Source organism: Salvelinus namaycush, chromosome 2, assembly GCF_016432855.1.
Source record: "Salvelinus namaycush isolate Seneca chromosome 2, SaNama_1.0, whole genome shotgun sequence".
Classification (NCBI taxonomy): domain Eukaryota; kingdom Metazoa; phylum Chordata; class Actinopteri; order Salmoniformes; family Salmonidae; genus Salvelinus; species Salvelinus namaycush.
The window spans coordinates 16517587-16539727 of record NC_052308.1 but is presented as its reverse complement, the minus strand read 5'-3'; the positions used below and the strand labels follow the sequence as shown (position 1 = coordinate 16539727).

At 42.3% G+C, this 22141-nt stretch overlaps 1 protein-coding gene across 1 annotated transcript in view; it reads right to left on the bottom strand.

Annotated features, from left to right (window-relative positions):
• The window catches only part of LOC120024657 (immunoglobulin superfamily member 21-like), a 159980-nt gene that overhangs the window by 17966 nt on the left and 119873 nt on the right, over positions 1–22141 (bottom strand). Inside the window, exon 4 of the mRNA XM_038968924.1 lies at positions 13169–13284. Within this exon, the coding sequence (XP_038824852.1) occupies positions 13169–13284 (116 nt within the window). The remainder of the gene's footprint in view (positions 1–13168; positions 13285–22141) is intronic.

Sequence of the window (22141 nt, the reverse complement as noted above, 5' to 3'; positions counted from 1 at the left end):
ATATGCAGACACCGGTTAGTCAGGCTAATTGAGGTAGTATGTACATGTAGATATGGTTAAAGTGACTATGCATATATGATGAACAGAGAGTAGCAGTAGCGTAAAAGAGGGGTTGGCGGGACACAATGCAGATAGCCCGGTTAGCCAATGTGCGGGAGCACTGGTTGGTCAGCCCAATTGAAGTAGTATGTACATGAATGTATAGTTAAAGTGACTATGCATATATGATAAACGGAGAGTAGCAGCAGCGTAAAAGAGGGGTTGGGGGGGGGCACACAATGCATATAGTCCTGTTCAGGAGTCTTATGGCTTGGGGGTAAAAACTGTTGAGAAGCCTTTTTGTCCTAGACTTGGCACTCCGGTACCGCTTGCCATGCGGTAGTAGAGAGAACAGTCTATGACTGGGGTGGCTGGGGTCTTTGACAATTTTTAGGGCCTTCCTCTGACACCGCCTGGTGCAGAGGTCCTGGATGGCAGGCAGCTTAGCCCCAGTGATGTACTGGGCCGTAAGCACTACCCTCTGTAGTGCCTTGCGTTCGGAGGCTGAGCAAGATGATTTTTTTGAGCACTCTTAGCTTTGCCATTGAGGAACTGAAGCAAGCACGTTTTTAGGTTTTTGTTTGGAACACAGCCCTGCGTCCCCACCATCACACAATTACTGTAAACGTACCATTACAAATCACAATCAGGGTCAGGTGGGCATCATTCGAAAACGTATTTTATTGCCAACATGGCTAGATAAGATATAAAATATGATCTTACAGTGTTAGACTTTCAAAAGGCACTTCAGACAAACAGATTGTAATTTTTCTACGCATAGAATGGAGTCATGAGTGCATTTAAGCGCTTGTTCCGCAGCAAAACACATAGGTAACTCTGTTCAGGATAATCCAGGGTATAACGCATGTCATCCTTGTAACTGTGGATCAAACATCTCAATCATAAACGTTAATACTGTAAATTACATGAGTTTTAAAATAAGGAAATGTGAAGTGCACCGTTTTCTTGTATGATTTTCAACCTGTATATGGGATGACAAGGGCTGTGAGTGGAAAGGGCTATGTAACCTTCGGTCTTTAGTAACCATACCAAATGTATCATATCAAAATTATTGGAGGTTTATGTAAAATACCAACCGTCTGTCCAGGGAGTCCAGGATGAATGGCTGCCTTGACATTTGAAAAAGCTTGAATCCACAAAGCACCTTGCTTTTATCCAGAACATATAACAAAATCAAGCTTAAGGATGTGTCCTTCCTATTTAGAAAAACATCTCAAGATTTGCAGAAGCAGTGGCACATTTGGTGCAGTCCCATCTGTTGTATGCACTGCTGACCAGTGTGGGGCACTATCTCTCCTACTTTCCCAAACAATGAAGTGAGTGCTGTACCAATTGTAAGTCAGAAGGATTCATACAACTCTACTGTGCAATTTATTTATTTACTGTTTTCTTTAGAAATACATTTTGACAGAGAAAACTGTTGCTTTGAGGTTGTTTTGTACTCAAAGAATCATTGCATGTTATTCAAACCAGTAAAAGGATATCTTGTGTAAGGTCTGGAAGAGTTGCATCATATGGACCTCAGGTGTCAGTGAGAGACCATCATTGTGGATGTCTATATAATCCCATTATCATTTTATATAGTACTTTATGTTACTACTCAATAATTCAGGATCATTCATACACATACAGTGGGGTCCGGAATTATTGGATCCCTTGATAAAGATGAGCCAAAAATATATACACATAATGAGCGATATTGTATGCTCATTTTTTTAACATAATATTCTGAGGAAGAGATTTTGTAAAAAATATTATTGAAAAAAGTTTGGGGTCAAAATTATTGGCACCCCTGTTTTCAATAATCTAGCACCCTCCACTTGCGAGGATAACGACATTTTAAAATGTTTTATGAGATTGGAGAACACGTTTGGAAGGCTCTTAGACCATTCCTCCATACACAATCTTTCCAGATCCTTGATATCCTTCATCTGCATATATGGACTGCCCTCTTCAAAACAAACAAACAAACCACAGGTTTTCAATGGGGTTCAAGTCCGGAGACTGAGATGGCCATTGCAAAATGTTGATTTTGTGGTCAAATAACCATTTCTTTGTGGATTTTGATTAGTGCTTGAGATTATTCTCTTGCTGGAAGATCCATGTATTTTTTGCTTAGCTTTATTAAGGGTGCCAATGAATATGGACCCCACTGTATATACATGATAGTCAGTACTTTCTGGAAGATAGAACGCTTTAAAAGTAGGTTAAATCATTGAATAGTAATTAGTCAGTATTGTATTGGTTTACTATGCATAACTTAAAATGGGAAGAATACCGTTTGTTACATTTCATGGATTATGAAATCCTCTCTCACATTATGACAAAAATACACTGATCAATTGAATTTTCCTCCTGAATTTGTGAATACACTTTCGGTAAAAGAAATTGAAATTGATATCCTGATATTCATCCTGATAGTCAAACTGATCCACTTACCTGAAATACCTAATCCTCACGTTTTCACTAGGCTTAAACGGGCAACCAGCTATGTCCATTTTGACTTAAAATAATGATATGTACCCATTGATTATTGAAGACTATAACCTATAAATACCTCATGAGCCCATCAGAACTCAAAATATAAGCTTGTTTTTCTCCAATGTTTGTAAACAAAGTAAATGTAAACAAACACTATATAGCCTCAAAACTATCATCTGTTTATGAATTTGAGTCTTTACATTTCTCCAGCCCCATCCCTTAGCTTTTAATTTGTTTGTTATTGCCACTTTAATCAGCATACTAGAGGCAATGAAAGCCCCATTGTTATAGAGATGTCTTTAGGCTGGCTACTTCTTTTGGTGTCTGCATATGAGTCTTGCTGCTGGCTGTAATTTAGACAGTGGGCAGTGGTAGCTGTGTTGTAATGAGAAGCTATTTGTGGTTTTCAGTGGTCTTTATGCATGGTCCTTTATAGTGGAATAAAGTGATTATCAATCACGCCTCTGTTCTACATCCCCAAATGCATCAGGGTCCAATGTGTTCAGACAATGGAGCCAGAGCACACACCACCAGCTTCATTCGGATTCGAGAGAGCTTCGACAAACAAACAAAGATGTAATTCTGAACGCCCGCCCAAGCACAATGCCTTGGTGTTAGCGAAATTAAGCTGGTGCGGCACGAGGTAGGCTCTGCAATCCGCCTGTGAATAGACAGTGATGAAAAGCACCTGCACTTCAGATACTGCCAGCCTTAACCCCTTCGCCCTAACACCTTGATTCCAAAGCTCATTTGGAAGCGTAACAATAACCCTTTCTCTTCCCCCAATGGCCCAAATACACCTTAATGTTGACACAATCAGAGGGATAAGGCAGTAATGTACATGGTGACAGTGTGACTCAGAGAGAGAGAGAGAGAGGGAAAGACAGAGAAAGAGAGAGATTAAACAATAGTAGCCATGACTTAATCATCTCTCATAATTAGCTGTCATTATCCTTCCTCTTTTCAATCAGTAGTTACTTGTGCTCTGCGGATGCTGTAATGCCTGTCACAAGCTAACTATTAATGCTGTATGATTGGCTCATTAAAAGTATCTAAAATTGAAGATGATACACTTTTTACAGTACCTAGCGAAACAACAACACTCTTGTTGCTTGTATGATTTCTTCAAAGCAGACAAATTCATCTTTCTGGTGAATAACTGGTGAAAGAAAGGAATGGATGTTCACAACCCAGTGCACAGCTCTTGTATGACATAGCAGCCATTGATTACGCTTACAAGCTAACCTAAAAAACTCCCACCCAGAAACAAATGACGGCTGATCACATAAGCTGCAATGTGAAAGTCTGTATGGTAACCAAAACACTGTTGACCTCTGTTAAATGGTGTATGTATAAACACAGAACATGCGTTGATAAAGATTTAGAAAAGCATTTAAGACTGGGAAAATAGCAAACAGAGCCCACAACAGCTCATTTTGTAACAAGCTCCCAGGCAACAGCACTGACAAAGAGCAAATGCGTTTCATCAAAAGGCAGAATGGCGTTTGAAGTTGCATTCACAAAACCCAGGCCAATACAGTAGTGCTGCTGGAGCAGATCCTTATACAGCTAATAATGGGGTTTCATAATACCATAACTTCAAATAACAACAATTAATGACATAACGAGAATACACTGCCATTGTGCTCTATACTTTGGTTAATGACATGTTACAAATAAAAACTACTGGTTGATGAAGCACTATGTAGTATGGTGTATACGTATTTTAGGTTAGGTCCGATATTTTTTGCTATTATATTGCCATGGTTAGTTTCTAATGTACACATAATAAGCAACTAAGAAGTCTGCAAACATGGGATATACTATGCTGGCGAGTGTCTCTTGAAATAAATCCAAAACGATTTCTTCTGACTTAACTTTTTTATTTATTAATGTTTTCCTCCACTGGTTAAGGACCACAGCACTATATCTCCAAGGAGATGAAAAAGAGAAATGTGCAGGATTGGGGAGTCGAGAGGCACTCCTGTTATAAAATATATCTGTGAACACTGTCAGAATTTGTTTACTGGGTTTTGATTTAGTCCTACAGCACTGGGCAACTCTGGCATGGTGATTAGCTCTCCACAGAGGCATTACAACTTCTTCTGGAGTCAACAAAAGTACTGTATCCTCTAATATTTAGAATCATAGCATGGTCATGTTACAAACGCAGACACACTTTAATTTAGTACTTCATTCAAATATACAGTTACTTGTTCCATTTCCTTGGAGACAACTCTCCTTGTCAACCAGTTTCTTAATCATAAATCTAAACTGCCCACTCCTACCACTCAATCTTCATCCAGAAAGGTTGCTTCTTTTGTTACCTCACATAACCTAACATGAATTTAATGCTTGCACCTCTAAGTGTTTTTGAATTGAGTCCCTGATCGTGCTGGTTTAGTAATTATTTATTTTCTAAATCAAATCAAATCAAATGTATTTATATAGCCCTTCTTCCATCAGCTGATATCTCAAAGTGCTGTACAGAAACCCAGCCTAAAACTCCCTAGAAAGGCCAAAACCTAGGAAGAAACCTAGAGAGGAACAAGGCTATGAGGGGTGGCCAGTCCTCTTCTGGCTGTGCCGGGTGAAGATTATAACAGAACATGGCCAAGATGTTCAAATGTTCATAAATTACCAGCATGGTCAAATAATAATAATCACAGTAGTTGTCGAGGGTGCAACAAGTCAGCACCTCAGGAGTAAATGTCAGTTGGCTTTTCATAGCCGATCATTGAGAGTATCTCTACCGCTCCTGCTGTCTCTAGAGAGTTGAAAACTGCAGGTCTGGGACAGGTAGCATGTCCGGTGAACAGGTCAGGGTTCCATAGCCGCAAGCAGAACAGTTGAACAGTTGAGATGGGACTACATAATCCTTTTGTCTAATTTCACACAGCCTATCAGTTAAACGGTTAAAACATGCTATTGAATGATATTGTCATGACTGTCCTGATCAGGTCAGGTTACAGGAGACCACAACCCTACAGATTATCTCTCACCCCCAACAGAGGAGGAGAGACCTAGGGGTCTGAAGATGTGGGGGTTTTATGACCCCTCACGCCCATGGTAATTCTGAGGCCACAGACAACATTCCTTTGTCCCTTCCCTCTCACTATGGAGAACCAGCCTCAGAACTTTAAACATGCAATAAAGGGACTTTGGAACAATGGTTTCCGTCAACTACAATGGTGGTCATGACGATAGATGGAATATGAAAATGTATGTCATTTTTGTTTTGTTATTAAAGGTTAATAGATGACGTTATTATGAAAACATTGTAACGTTAAGAGTTTTCCTCGTATATGCTTGATGTTTATACATTGTACGTTGTGTGGAAAATGTCCAAATCAAAGAGAATGTTTCGGTAAAGATGAAATGTGAAGTTAATTGTCTAAAATTGGATTTGAGTAAAATCTATACCTTGCCCCTTAAACTTGGTACGCCCAGAGAATTGCCCTGAAGGCGGTTACGCCCACTTCTGACCCGAGGGTATAAAACATGTGAGTGAAGAATTAACAGATTAGACTAGGTGACCCGAGCTGCAGCCAAAGGTCTAAAAGGTCAACGAACCCAAAACGCAACACAAGTTTGAAGACAAAGAAATCTTTTTCTACCCAAGCTACGGATGAGTAGTGGTGTCTAAGCGGGTGAATTCAAGCCGAACCACCTAGCCTCCACTCCCCATCGAATCGTGGTATCTACACTGTTTTATTCCTACGCTGTGAGCTCTGAGCTACAGAGCTTTCTGTCCTCCGAAGATCCCTTCCAGAGCAAGGGCAAGGGAACAGGCCAGTAAGCCAAAAAGGACACTGACATCGTGAGGACAACTAGAGAGGTGCGCAGGAGAAGTGCGTCATTGAGCAGCCTGAACGGTCCACGCGGGAAATCCACGGAGACCTTCCACACGTAATTACATCATTATATTCTGACCCATAAGAGCGGCAGTTTGGGGCAAAGCTAGGGTTAGAATAAGCATAGCTACCAATTTCACCCAAATGTATATTCATCTTGTGTACTTTCTCTCTTTCTCTTTTTTTTTAAATCCCCATTTTTGGGTAACACGCGCCATAGTGTGTTGGCCCGTTATACTAAGTTCTAATCAATAGCCTCGAATGTGTTTTTGTGTATGTGTATCTTTTCTCATCATTTTAGCTTTTTAGTAAATAAATATTAAACTAAGATTGGTGTGGTACGAATTCATTAGTGAGACTCGGGTCCGTGCAGATTCCCGGGCTATACGACGTTCAGAACGAGATTGTTAGAGGCAACTGGTTAATTAGCGGCTGTTGTAAAATCAAAATTCTGATATTCTTTGAGTTAATTTGGGAAATAGAAACTCAATAAAAACTAGTTTTCCCATGGTGCCCCAGGTTAATGAGTTAATAATTGCTTGATTCAGTTAATCACGTAATTAGAAACTTGTAATCATTCGATGAGCAACAGTCGTCACATTAACTAATACAACGTCACGACAATATTGAAGGGTCAAAATGACCTCAAGAGGTTTTAGGGGTTCTGTTAGGCCATATCAAAATGTATTAAGTGTATATAGTGAAAGATTTAGTCAATTAAGCCCTTTTTCTAATTACCAAGAGTCAGATTAACTCATAGACACCATTTGTATGTCTCTTCGTGCAGTTTGAAGGACACTTTATGAAGGTAATTTCACCTGCCATTGCAAACTAGCATAGCGTAATGACTGGAAGTCTACCGGAATAGCTAGCAAGCCTTAATAACGAACCCCTCTCTGTGAATCATCCAATAGTCTTCTATAATAATTGCCATATTTGCCACAGAGCTTTTAACACGTCAGCTACAAAGGAGAGCAGAAAGGTAAAACAATTATGGAATTGGAATTAAAAGTTGGAATTTGGAATATGGAATTAAAAGTTAAAGGAGAAGGATAGGCTACAACGACCAAGAGTTAACAGGTAGGCTGCTACTTTATATTCTGAATGAAGTTGTTGTTGTTTGTAACTGTGTAGGACAAGAAAGCGCATGCAGTCTCAATTAGCCTAGCTAGCTAGCTTAACTAGCTTCTCTCGGTTTGATGCAGTCAAGACAGGTACTACCTAATCATATTGGATGAAAAATAATCTAGTTTTGGCAGCTATTATTCTACTATAGCGCGAGTCGGCATGGTTGGTTGCTATCTCTCGTCTCTCCCTCCTCCCTGTTCCCCATTCTGTCTCACTCGCTCACACTCACCGAAGCCTACACACACAGCACGGTCCCTGCTAGAGCGTTACCTCTCTGTACCTCCAGTCCCTCGCGCTTTATCAGCTCCGGTTAATAAAGTAGCTTATAGAATTTACTTTTCTGCTGCTTCCCTTGCTCGGCTCAGATCGTGTCTAGTTGTCCTCAGATCCGTTAGGAACGGTTATCTATATTTAAAAAATCTATTCATGCATATCGGGTCCGGATGGGAAAGCCCCAGGTCCATTTCGTGAAAGCCTCTAGTGTGAGGCAGCTAGATGTACAAGTATAAACCCTGGACAGGACACTAGTCTATCGCAGGGCCGTCATCACAATCTGTCTCCTTATGTAACATGTAGCCTCTATATTACCTTCTATATGTATTTAGACAGAAGATTACAGTCTGACCAAATCCACTCGTAGAATCATCAGTAATTTGATGAGTCATAAAACTCCTGACCAGATCCACTGACACCCATCTTTGAAACCAAATGACTACCCCACTGCATGAGTTGATTCTCTGCATGACCAGAGCTACTCAGGGAGTCTAATGGAAAGACTACAGGCATACATATATTTAGAGAGATGGTCTTTCAGATCTATCTCATTTCCTCCTTCAAGGTTGGGAGAGAAGTCCAGCAGAGCAGGACTGTAATGACTTAAAACCAGCTGTGGGATCATTATAGCAGAGTGCCAGGCAGGCCATGGAACGCACTCATGGGGCTTTATATAGGTGGTCAGTCAGTACCTGAGAGACGGAAATCATGTTCACCTTGTATTCACCTCTCACTGGGTTCCTAATTAAATGATTAATGGCCCAGTGGGGACGAACAGCGAGTGGCGCCACTCAAGCAGTGTTCGTAGGCTCATAGGCCAGAAGACAGAGAAGCATGTGGCTTCAGCTATCTCTACTACCTTGTCTGCTATCTCAAAAAGTTTAGGGAATAGCAGGGTGTCTAATGGAAAATCCTGGTACAATCATTACTAATTAGTCACTTTGTGATAAGATTAATGATCCAAACTCGGTCTACCCGTATGTCCATGTTTGAATTTTTTTTTTATAGTCTCTATAATGATTACATTGCCTGGTGTATTTATATAAATTATGATTCACAAGTCAAACTCTTCCATATAAAATAATCTCTTCAATCATCCCCTTCTACAACTACACAGAACAAAAATATAAACGCAACATGTAAAGTGTTTGTCCCATGTTCCATGAGCTGAAATAAAACATCCCAGAAATTTTCCATATGCACAAAAAACGTATTTCTCTCAAATGTTGTGCAGAAATGTGTAACGATCGTCGTAATATTCTTCCTCCTCCTCGGACGAGGAGAGGAGAGAGGGATCAGATGACCAATGTGCAGCGAGGTATGTAGACATAATGAATTTATTAGACACGACGAACACTGACACGAACTATACTTGAATATTTACAAAATAACAAACAAACAACGTAGACTGACCTGAACATGCAAACTACATATAACGAAGCACGCATGAACAGGAAAGAACGAACGAACGAGACGAGACAGTACCGTGTGGTGCAATAAACACAGACACAGCGACAATCACCCACAAACAAACAGTGAGAACAGCCTACCTTAAATATGGTTCTCAATCAGAGGAACGTCAAACACCTGCCTCTAATTGAGAACCATATCAGGCACATTAAACCCAACATAGAAACACAACACATAGAAATGCCCACCCAGCTCACGTCCTGACCAACAAAACAAAGGATTAACACAATAACTAGGGTCAGAACGTGACAGTACCCCCCCCCCCCCCAAGGTGCGGACTGCGACCGCACCACCTAAACCTATAGGGGAGGGTTTGGGTGGGCATCTGTCCGCGGCGACGGCTCTGGCGCAGGACGTGGACCCCACTTCACCCTTGTCTTTGTCCGCTTCTGTGGCCTCCTCAAGGTGGCGACCCTTGCCACCGACCTTGGACTGGGAACCCTAGACATGGGTCCCGCTGGACTTAGGGGCAGCCCCGGACTGAGGGACCACTCCGGACTGGCTGGCTCTGGCGGATCCTGGCTGGCTGGCTCTGGCGGATCCTGGCTGGCTGGCTCTGGCGGATCCTGGCTGGCTGGCTCTGGCGGATCCTGGCTGGCTGGCTCTGGCGGATCCCGGCTGGCTGGCTCTGGCGGATCCCGTCTGGCTGGCTCTGGCGGATCCCGTCTGGCGGAAGGCCCTGGCGGATCCCGTCTGGCGGAAGGCTCTGGCCGCTCCCGTCTGGCGGAAGGCTCTGGCCGCTCCCGTCTGGCGGAAGGCTCTGGCCGGTCCCGTCTGGCGGAAGGCTCTGGCTGGTCCTGTCTGGACGGCTCTGGCTGGTCCTGGCTGGACGGCTCTGGCTGATCCTGGCTGGACGGCTCTGGCTGATCCTGGCTGGACGGCTCTGGCTGGTCCTGGCTGGACGGCTCTGGCTGGTCCTGGCTGGACGGCTCTGGCTGGTCCTGGCTGGACGGCTCTGGCTGGTCCTGGCTGGACGGCTCTGGCTGGTCCTGGCTGGACGGCTCGGGACAGACGGGCAGCTCTGACGGCGCTTGGCAGACGGGCAGCTCTGACGGCGCTTGGCAGACGGGCACACCTGTAGGGAGGAGACGGAGAGACAGCCTGGTGCGTGGGGCTGCCACAGGACCCACCAGGCTGGAGAGACCTACAGGAGGCTTGATGTTAAGAGGCACCTGAAGGACCGGGCTGTGGGGGAGCACTGGAGCTCTGGTGCGCAGCCTTGGCACCACTCCCCCAGGCTGGAATACTACTCCAGCCCGTACCCTCCAGAGTGCAGGCACAGGTTGAACCGGGCTGTGGATGAGCACTGGAGATCTAGTGCCTACTACGCGCACCTCTCCCTTAGGCTCCACTCCCACATTTGCCCGGTACGAGCGGAGCGTAGGCATAGGACGCACTGCACCCTCCCAGATACCCTGGACCGAAACTGCGTACCGGAGACCAGACGCGCTGAGCAGGCACAATACGCCCCGGCTGGATGCCCACACTCACATGACACTTTCGGGGGGCTGCCCTATAGCGCACCGGGCTATGGGCACGCACTGGCGACACCGTGCGCTTAACCGCATAACACGGTGCCTGACCAGTGACGCGTTGCTTATAATAAGCACGAGGAGTGCGCTCAGGTCTGCTACCTGGCTTAGCCACACACCTCTCTAGCCCCCCCCCAAAAAAAAATTCTGGGGTTGCCTCTCGTACCTGTCGCGCTGCCGTGCTGCCTCCTCATATCGCCGCCGCTCAGCTTTCGCTTCCTCCAGCTCAGCTTTGGGGCGGCGATACTCCCCAGCCTGTGCCCAGGGTCCTTCTCCGTTCAAAATCTCCTCCCATGTCCAGGAGTCCTGGGATTTCTGCTGCTGCTGTCGCTGCCCTTCTCCCCGCTGCTTGATCCTTTGGAGGTGGGTGATTCTGTAACAGCATTCTACGTCGTCCTCCTCCTCAGACGAGGAGAGGAGAGAGGGATCAGATGACCAATGTGCAGCGAGGTATGTAGACATAATGAATTTATTAGACACGACGAACACTGACACGAACTATACTTGAATATTTACAAAATAACAAACAAACAACGTAGACTGACCTGAACATGCAAACTACATATAACGAAGCACGCATGAACAGGAAAGAACGAACGAACGAGACGAGACAGTACCGTGTGGTGCAATAAACACAGACACAGCGACAATCACCCACAAACAAACAGTGAGAACAGCCTACCTTAAATATGGTTCTCAATCAGAGGAACGTCAAACACCTGCCTCTAATTGAGAACCATATCAGGCACATTAAACCCAACATAGAAACACAACACATAGAAATGCCCACCCAGCTCACGTCCTGACCAACAAAACAAAGGATTAACACAATAACTAGGGTCAGAACGTGACAAAATGTGTTTAAATCCCTGTAAGTGAGCATTTCTCCTTCGTCAAGATAATCCATCCACCTGACAGGTGTGACTTATCAAGAAGCTGATTAAACAGCATGATCATTACACAGGTGCACCTTGTGCTGGGGATAATAAAAGGACACTAAAATGTGCAGTTATGTCACACAACACAATGCCACAGATGGCTCAAGTTTTGAAGAAGCGTGCAATTGGCATGCTGACTGCAGGAATGTCCACCAGAGCTGTTGCCAGAGATTTTTATGTTAATTTCTCTACCATAAGCCACCTCCAACTTCGCTTTAGAGTATTTGGCAGTACGTCCAACCGGCCTCACAAACGCAGACCACGTGTAACCATGCCAGCCCAGGACCTCCACATCCGGCTTCTTCGTCTGAGACCAGCCACACGGACAGCTGATGAAACTGTGGGTTTGCACAACCCAAGAATTTCTGCACAAACTGTCTCAGGGAAGCTCATCTGCGTGCTCATCATCCTCACCAGGGTCTTGACCTGACTGCAGTTTGGCATCGTAACTGACTTCAGTGGGCAAATACTCACCTTCGATGGCCACTTGCACACTGGAGAAGTGTGCTCTTCATGGATGAATCCCCATTTCAACTGTACCTGGCAAATGGCAGACAGCGTGTATGGCATCGTGTGGGCGAGCGGTTTGCTGATGTCAATGTTGTGAACCGAGTGCCCTATGGTGGCGGTGGGGTTATGGTATGGGCAGGCATAAGCTACGGACAACGAACACAATTGCATTTTATCGATGGCAATATGCACAGAGATAACGTGACGAGATACGGAGGGCCATTGTCATGCCACTCATCACCTCATGTTTCCGCATGATAGTGGCCTGCATACTCACCAGACATGTTAATGAATGCTCTGGATGGACGTGAACGACAGCGTGTTCCATTTCCCGCTAATATCCAGCAACTTCGCACAGCCATTGAAGAGGAGTGGGACAACATTCCACAGGCAAAAATCAACAGCCTGATAAACTCTATGTGAAGGAGATGTGTCACGCTGCATGAGGCAAATGGTGGTCATACCAGATACTGACTGGTTTTCTGATCCACGCCCCTGCCTTTTTTTTAAGGTATCTGTGACCAACAGATGCATATCTGTATTTCCAGTCATGTGAAATCCATAGATTAGGGCCTAATAAATTCATTTCAACTAACGGATTTCCTTATATGAACTATAACTCAGTAAAATCTTTGAAATTGTTGCATGTTGCGTTTTTGTTGAGTGTACTTCACCTCCTATCTTTTCAACAATACCTTTCAGAAAACAATGAACAATTATGTACAAGTCTTTATCCACAAAATACAGCAGTGGGCTAGTTGTAGAAGGGGATGATTGAATAGATTATTTATACATGCAGTGGCCTACACATGACTGGAACCTTTCATGTGTACATTAATATTGTTAACAGCGTGTTTTGTCCTATATACTGCACTGTATATGCACTGAACAGCATGTTCAAGTGCATAAATGTGTGACTCACCGAAGGGGCAGGTTTGCCTCCCTTTGCAGTGCACAGTAGAGTGAAGTTCTGGGCCTGGTACCGGCTGAATGGAGCTGGACAGTTCTCTGCCGAAACTGAGATGTTGTTTGGAGGAGCTTTGGAAAGAGAAAGGGACAGGTTAGACAACAACACATGACAGGTAGTACGCAGGTGTACTAAAAATGACTAATTATACAACTATTATACACGTTAAACTCATTATCCTTGACACTGTGTGCTCAGGATTGTTTGTGTCATAAAGCAGGGCTGTTGGCCAGGGCCCTATGCTGTGTTCAGGATCCCCTGGGTTTCATGCCAGTCTAATGGGGCTGGTTAAAGATATGGAGCAGAGCTCATGCATATCATACAGTATTAGCAACCTATTGCCTGGCTCTCTCAAGGGAAACCTACAAGCATGTCACAGAAATAGGAAAACATGTGAGCACCACTTTACAGCAGAGAAGAGCAATGGGAGTTAAGCTGAGTGAACAGAAAATATAGCCCCTTCACATAAATTCAGATGCTTAACATGCAATCCATGTTACACTACACTAGTGTTGGTCTTTTGAAAGCCAATTCCTCAAATAGCGGTCCCTCACTGAATGTGTAGATCAATAATAAACCAATCAAGGGAGATATAGGAGTGGATGACCAGGAGTGTGAAAAGAGGGTGAGTTGAATAAATGGATGAACAATATGAAAATGCAGATGGCGGTCACAGTGACGACATCAGTTGAGGAGGATGAAAGATAGAAAAAAGTGTAAGACATCTAAATTTCCTTGCTACTCTGAATGTTTCAGACTTTCCCAGTTGCTGCATCCTCAAGGCTGGCATTAGATATTCTGCCTGCTATATTATCACATAAAACATTTCCTGTGAATTTGCCTTCACACCCGGCATAGAGGAAGCAGAATACGTCTGGTCCGTTTGGCTTCTCTGAGCCTTTATAGGAAAGGAAAAGAGTGTGTGAAAACAGGGGAGGGGTTAAAAGAGAGCCCAGTGGGACTTCCACCATGAATCTCTCAATTGATAAGACACGCTTAAAAAGATCCTACATCAGCCATACTGGCCTGGGAATAGAGACGTTTCATGTGTAACTTTCATATCTAAATCTATTTGGGGGGTTTCAAGCAGACATGCCAAAGCGATTCATTGATTAAAACAAAGGGGGGAAAATGTCTGATGGCCTGAGTGCCTTCTTGTTTCCACACCTCTTAATTGCTTATTGATGGGGGACGTATGGCTGTAAATTAACCTTAGAACACTCCATTAGCTATCTAACAGAGGTCTGTCTGAAACGGGTATGATTAGCTCTGAGGCATCACAGGCCCAGACGGCTAGAGCTCAGAGCCTTACGTTAAATGTACAGCAGCGAGGCTGTTATCCACTGCCAGAGCACCATTGACTTCACCAAAGCAAAAGGCTGCATTGCATTACAGAAGGATATTGAGAAAAACTGGTCATTAACATGCTTTGTTCAATGAGATGCAAAGCCACAAGTCTACTTGGCAAGTCTCTGCCTCTGACAACTTTTTTAATTGAGAGCAGGAAGTTTATCATGACTCTATTCTAACCTCATGGTTGATGCCTAAAACCTTGTGATATGTACGATGAGCCATACATATTGAAGTAAGCCTTGATTAAATATTTTAAATGATTACAAGCAAGACCTGTCATGCACAAACCACGATTTGAAAACACAACAATAGTTTGTTTAATCCTTTCAAGGATTAAGATAGTTGTTAGATGTGATATTGGCCTTACATACTCTATTTCATTGCATTCCAATGTTTCTTGCACCGTTTGTGGAACATTATGGATTCACACTTTGTATCATGAATTTTCTTCATTTCACCATCTCATCAGCTCTAACGTATTTGTTAACCTCTTTCTGCATTTCACAATTCCTCAGCACAACTTCCATTTTCAGAATGAAACTGGGATTCTCTACTGCATGGTAGAATATTTACTTAATGTAAAAAGATGTGGCATGTGCAAAATCCATAGCAGCTAAGTTTCATAGACACATGTAAACAGTGATTAACTGATTTCATACAAATATACTACATCCCTGTGTTGTGTAAGAAATCCAGGGTAGAACAATCCTTTACACTTTGAAGAGGATGTCAATGTATTTGACAGCTTCTTCTCTGTAAAGCGTCATATTCTATTGCTATGCGGTGACACGAGCTGCTTTACTTTGTGTCTGTGCATCCTGACTGCTACAGCCTCCGTAGCCATCTCTATCACTGCTTTACATACAAAGGCAAAGCCGGGAAGGACATATTTGAGAGTACGTTTGAGAGGAGGCCTGGGAGGAGAATCAAAGGACGGAGGCTCTCAAGTCCAGGATATTCATCTTATCAAACACTACATTTGAAAGTGTTTGTATGGTAAAACTCTGCTCTGCATTCATTTGCTCCGCCAAGGCCAGCCTTCAAAGATGCAGCCCTTTCTCCTACATCTATACACTAAAGAAATATAAAATTAAAGTGGAAACCATTTATTTTCCTTTCTCAGTCAGCTCAACTACAGAACAGTTCATACCACTAACAGTCCAAGAACCCCTCTCCCTCCTCCCTCTTGCTCTACACCCTCAAGCACCATTACCCTGCTCTCTTTAAAAAAATAACAGCAAATTGGATTGGAGAGTGTGTGGAGCAGAACCACATTTAACAGAGCTCACTGGGGACTTCTCTCCCAGGCCTGATAATTAAGGGAATTAGTGCTCTGGAGACAGTTGTGCGAACAAGGCAGCATCCCAACATCTCCTTTTACTCAGCGCACAGGTCTCAAGTTCACATCTCCAGGGTTTTGGGGAGAAAGGACAAAAGGAGAAGGTCCCTAGGTCATTCTTGGCTTCTTTTCACTGAAAATAATTTTGTAATAACTATTTAATGGAATTGTACTTTTTAATCATTTGCTCAAGAGTCCCAAAGTAATCACTCCAAATGTCTGCATGACCTTTCATTTGTTTCGGTCTGCCAAGAGATTGTTGGAGGCGTTGTCCTACGTGGCTTGATCAAAATCACATTCAGATTACCTTCTTGACAAATCAACCTCAACAGCTCTCTGTCATTGATGGTAATGATCTACTTGTCAGAGTATAGGGCGTTCTGACTCCAAGTAGCAGCCTGAATATTGTATCATTATGTGATTAAACATGATCTATTATTGACACTGAATTTCGAGTGGATCCTCATTTTGTCTCCACATTCCATAGCATGTCCCAAGTTTCCATATAATCTAATTTAAGTAACAATTGATGCTAAAATGCAACCCTTGCGTAAAGCTATTATTGCAGACTTAGAAACATGAGTTCTTTTAATTCCTATGAATATTTAATATGGATACATGCACATTACTCATACCTGCTAATAAATCATGCATGTATGTCACAGAGAGATTTGCAGGTGATTTGAGAGATCTATGTGAACCCTAAATGGAGGGGAAGCGCTTCATTCCCCCGTGCCCAAGACCATGCCTCGACTGCTGGTCTACAGAACAGACTGGAATAGGAACATTGAGCTGTGCTTGCAGGTTTAAATATAACTCCACCATGAAGCCATGAAAAGGAACAGAGGGAGGAGTGAGACATCCAAAGACAATGTACAATGTTAATTTGATGATGAACTTTCAGTGGGAACAACCCACCGGAATGAAAACACTTTCGACCCCAAAAGAAAGGCTGTATCCATTATTAATTTAGCAAACTGACACAACGTAATACTTGCATTTGGTGTCAGACCTTCCTCTAACACAATAACGAGGTAAGGCATACAGAAAATAGAAATGTCTCTATACTTTCACGCAGATTCAGAGATAACATCCTTAACACTTTGAGTCAAAGGGAAGGCAAAAATACATATTCATATTCCAATGTATCTCTATAGAAATACATTTATTCTCACAGCACCGTGTGTGTGGGAGATGCTTAGATGGTGAGAGCATCACTATAGCAGACAATGAAGCATAGACAGGAGTTCATGTTACAGGTAATTGGCTATTGTAACCGATTAACAAACAGCAAAAGCTATTTTCTAATAACTGACACTAGTTCTTTACATGGCACCTGCTATTCCCTTAAGATCTAAGAAAACTCATATACTGTAGTCCGCCTCCACACCGACAGTCACTCTCTCAATGCGAAAGCACAATGTAGCCTAGATAGAGTGGGGCTAAGTGAGTCAATGACAGGAGACGACTTTGCCAAACTGCTTGCTTACAGAAGTTTGAGAAGTCGCCCACTTGGAAGGGATACGATTGAAGGCAGGAGATGGAAGGCAGCCTAAAAAACAATCAAAGCCAAGTCCTCTCTAGGGGGTAAGAGACACGTTGAAATAAGTGCTGGCGAGAGGCTCCAAGACCTAAGACTGCTCCTTTGAAAGCAGTACCAGGAGATAAAAGACACTGAAATGCTTTTTAATCACTTTTCCATTGTGCTTTCAGCATTTACATTTACCCCCCGTCCCTTTCATTTTCATTCATCATTACTGAGCTGTCAGCTCTTATCGCGTTGTCCCACCGCTAACCAAACAGGAACAAGGAGCAGGAGGAAGGGGATGAGGGACTCCTTCAACTCTGGTGACTGTCAGGAAGAGGAAGAGGATGACACACACAGACAAAAGCTTGTGTCACTTTGAACAAGTTCCTTAGTTAGGAAGTCCATTAATCAAACCAAACGTTGCTGAAAATGCAGCATGCACACATACATAGTAGCTTGTGAGTGCATGTGTGCATATGGTTTTATAGATATTCATTGCTGTCAGCCCAGTCCTACCTGCTGTCTGCAGTGTTTGGACGTATCGTGGTGGCGATGTCTCTGTCGGAGAAAGAAAGCTCTATAGACTTATTATAATTTTTTTATCCGTTGTTTCTTAAATATGCCACCTTGGACTGATTAGTCTTAGCCCTTCAGAGCAAAACTTTCCAAAGTTTCCCCCCAAAAATGTGCAGAAACTTTTACAAAGGAAGGCTTTCTTTCACTAGGGAGCGATTTGCGCATTTAAGCTCAATTGAGAGATGCTCTGTTTTCTCCCTCTGGTCCCATACGATAGGCAATAAGATATGTCATGGCTGTGTATAGCTTTACTGTCACTCCACTCTCCCGTGCCTGCAGCTCTCCGAGGGTAAAAACCAGCCATGGACTTAGAGCCCTGTGCATATAATGAGGACATGGGGGACATAAGAGAGGATTTCTCTAGCACGGCTCTAAGGCTGGGTTCAGAAGGGACAAAAGGGAAGGATTTTTTGGTGTAAAGCGTAGAGTGGCAGATGGGCACCCAGTACCGGCACAGTGTCAGTAAGGCTTTGACTGGCACCCTCATCCCTAAAGTCTCTTTTCCTTTTCGGGTGGGGAGGGTTGGAGGAAGCTATGCAATCTGCTTTGACTTGGCCCCCATTTACCTCTGGCCCAGTCCCCTTCTCTTGTGGGTAATTTACAGGGCCCAGGCCTGCCGGCTCCTTTAGGGCTCCCTGGTGCCTGGTGTGTCACAGACAAATTGGTTGATCAGTGTGATTGTAATGCCTGGTTCAGATGCTTTCTTTATGACACCTAATTTACCGACCAAGCAGGGAAAAATGGGGCCATAAAGTTATACGAGGCCAAAGAGATTCAGACGAGGCAGTGGAGTATCCATCATTTAATTCTCCACCGTTGGCCCCTGACCATATGAGCAATCCCTAAAGAAGTCTTTGAAAGAGTCTACATCAAATGCCCTCAGCTAGACAGCCACAAGCTCCCCAACTGTCGGCAAGTAGTATACACAGCCTTCGAGGACAGACAGGCCGAGGAATTCATATTTCAAACTGACAACGCCTGGGGGTTTGATGGGGAACAGACATGAACTCATAACAATGACAGATGGATGACCATGCAACCAACCATTTGGCACACCACATCATTTCAACATAGAAATTGGGTAATAAGTTGATCAATGAGATTTCAACCTTTATTCACCTATTCAAAAAGTCAGCCAGAAGTTTGTTGAATTCCCAATGTGTTATTACTGCGCTTTCAACCATTTGAAAGCACAACAAAGTTCAAATGGGAATAGAATGTCAGATATGTTGTATTTATACCACAACTTAATGTGTTATCACTGAGCTTTATCTAATAGCACAACCAAATGACCAGGATTGCAGTTGAGATGATTGTGTAAGTACATAGTGCAAGTGATCAATGCTGTTTGAGATTCTGCACAGATTATTATAAGAAATTGTGAAGATCTTTGTGAAGCTCTCCACTGACCTGTGACATTTGCATGCTATCTTGAACATGCACACTTTCTATGATGACATTAGAATACGTGTATAGTCACTGTAGGCTAACCTGTGGCCATGGATGTGTTACTCATGTTAAGGTTGAATAAATACTGTGACATTAGTTTCTAAAATAGTCTTAACTTTAGGCTATTTACTTTATTACAAAAGTAATATTGAATTGTGTTTGGTTATTAATGCAACCAAATACCAACATTGAAAGTATATCTAGTGGTTTGATCATTTCATCTGAGCCACTGGCTTAATACTATTCTTTAACTATTATTTTTGGTTTAGTTGGATGCGTGAATCCAACATATCATATGTTAACTTGTCGACAAGTTAATAGGCTATTTACTGTGTTGCAAAAGTAATATTGAATTGTGCTTGGTTGTTAACACAACCAAATATCAACATTTGAAGGAAATATTGTATATTTTGTGCCACTGACTTAGTCTGGCTTTAATTCCAGTTCGTCTATGAAGTAAAAATAAATATGTTGGATTCACGTCTCCAGCTCAACCAATAATCAAAGTTAAAGAATAGGACTAAATCTATTCTAACCAAACATTAAATGCACTTTAAATTAAGTTTGATTTCATTTAGTCCTATTCTTTAACTTTGATTCATGGTTGAGATGGAGAAGTGGATCCAACATATAATGATTGACTTGAAGAATACATTTGAAATAAACCAAAGCTTGGAATCCTAGGCCTATTTGTACTGTCCATTTTTAGTTTAATCATGGAATGAATTGAAACAATAGCTCTTGATGACTTTGCAAATGCTATATTTATCTCAATCTCTTCATTCAAAGACTCAATCATGGACACTCTTACTGACAGTTGTGGCTGTTTTGTGTGATGTATTATTGTCTCTACCTTCTTGCCCTTTGTAATGTTGTCTGTGCCTAATAATGTTTGTACCATATTTTGTGCTGCTACCATGTTGTGTTGCTACCATGTTGTTGCTATGTTGTGTTGTTAAGTGTTGCTGCCTTGCTATGTTGTTGTCTTAGGTCTCTCTTTATGTAGTGTTGTGTTGTCTCTCTTGTTGTGATGTGTGCTTTGTCCTATATTTATATTGTATTTATTTTACATTTTTAAACCCAGGCCCCCGCCCTCGCAGGAAGCCTTTTGCCTTTTGGTAGGCCGTCATTGTAAATAAGAATTTGTTCTTAACTGACTTTCCTAGTTAAATAAAGGTAAAAAAAAAAAAAAATCATAATAATGAAAAATATAGGCCTAAATAGTATCATTGATGACATATGACTTATGGTTATATTTCATTTGTTCTGTTAAACTGACCCTTTGGAATGACTTTGACAGTGACTAGCAACAGTGACTATGTTTAGTCATTAAGAGATCTCTCAATAGTCATTCTAATGATAGCACATTGGTAGTAGTCAGTGACAAATATCAAAGCTATGCTGGGCTTGGTTAAAACCCTGGATGGGAGACCAAATGAACAGCAGTTAGATCAACTCTCCAGTAGGAGGTGCTGCCCAGCCTATAGTTATTTTTTTCTGGTAGCGGATATAACGTTAAAGATCTGACTTTGTTTCAAAGGTAAAAAATCTACATATTTTATACAAGGTTTGTCTATGTTGAATATTAGTTACAATTACGACACCTTCCACCCTCAAAACAAACGTTTATGTTCATGACTTTTCCACGTAGATTCCACGTCACAATACGATGACAAATTACATTGAAACAACGTTGATTCAACCAGTTTGTTCTCAGTGGGAAGAGTTATTTTCAAAACTAGGAATGTTGTACCCCAAGAACCTGTTTAAAAAAACATAGTATGAAAATCTTTGGTAGTTTAGTAAGTGAAATAGGGAGAAGGTAATATTAAAAAGCTTTTTGAGTGGATGTCTGTGTAACTGCCACAACAGTATTGTGGACCACAAACGTTGGTTCCCCTCTGTAAGCCAATAATTCATTTAATGATAATGGAAAAGTGGCTTAAGATTTCCCATTTTTGTTTGTGGGCATGTGTGTGAGTGGGTGTGCGTGCGCATGTATGTGTGTGTGTAAGGCATATAAAGGGGTGAAGTCTCTGTAGGTGATGTTGGCAACACTGACTGGAAACTCTGCCAATTCTACCTCTCACTGGTTGCCCACAATAACCAAAGAGCTGTGTGAAACAACCTCAGAGACCAGTGAAATAAATGGCATATAAAATATTTACACTTCAGAATTCACTAATATAGTTAGACCTTCTAAGCTAGGCCTTTGCTTGTTTTTTCCTCTGACTTAACCTAGTCCTTTCACTGAGAGTTGAGAGACCTGAATAAAGAAATGTTTCCTATACACTGTACGGCCTCCATACAGTAGCCTACTGTATACTCAACTTCTAGCAACTGCTTCCTCTTACAGTATCTCTCTTTTAAAATTACACTATGTTTTTTCATTGATTATATTATGGAATAATACTGAAGTCAAAAATAGACATCAAATCCATTAGTAGCCTAAGATACAGATGTAGGATCCTAATTTTATCCAGTTTTCTACAGCAAGAACATAATCCTGCAACAACAGCAATTATGAATTATGATGTGGATTATAATTAATGGACATTTTTGTAAGGGTTGATGCACTTTTCGTTTCGGAAATTTCAAATTGGAAATTACAAACTTCAGAAGCCCTTTTAAAATTCAAATAAACTACAAGTTTGCGTTTCCTGTTTTGCAGGAATATTCTCAG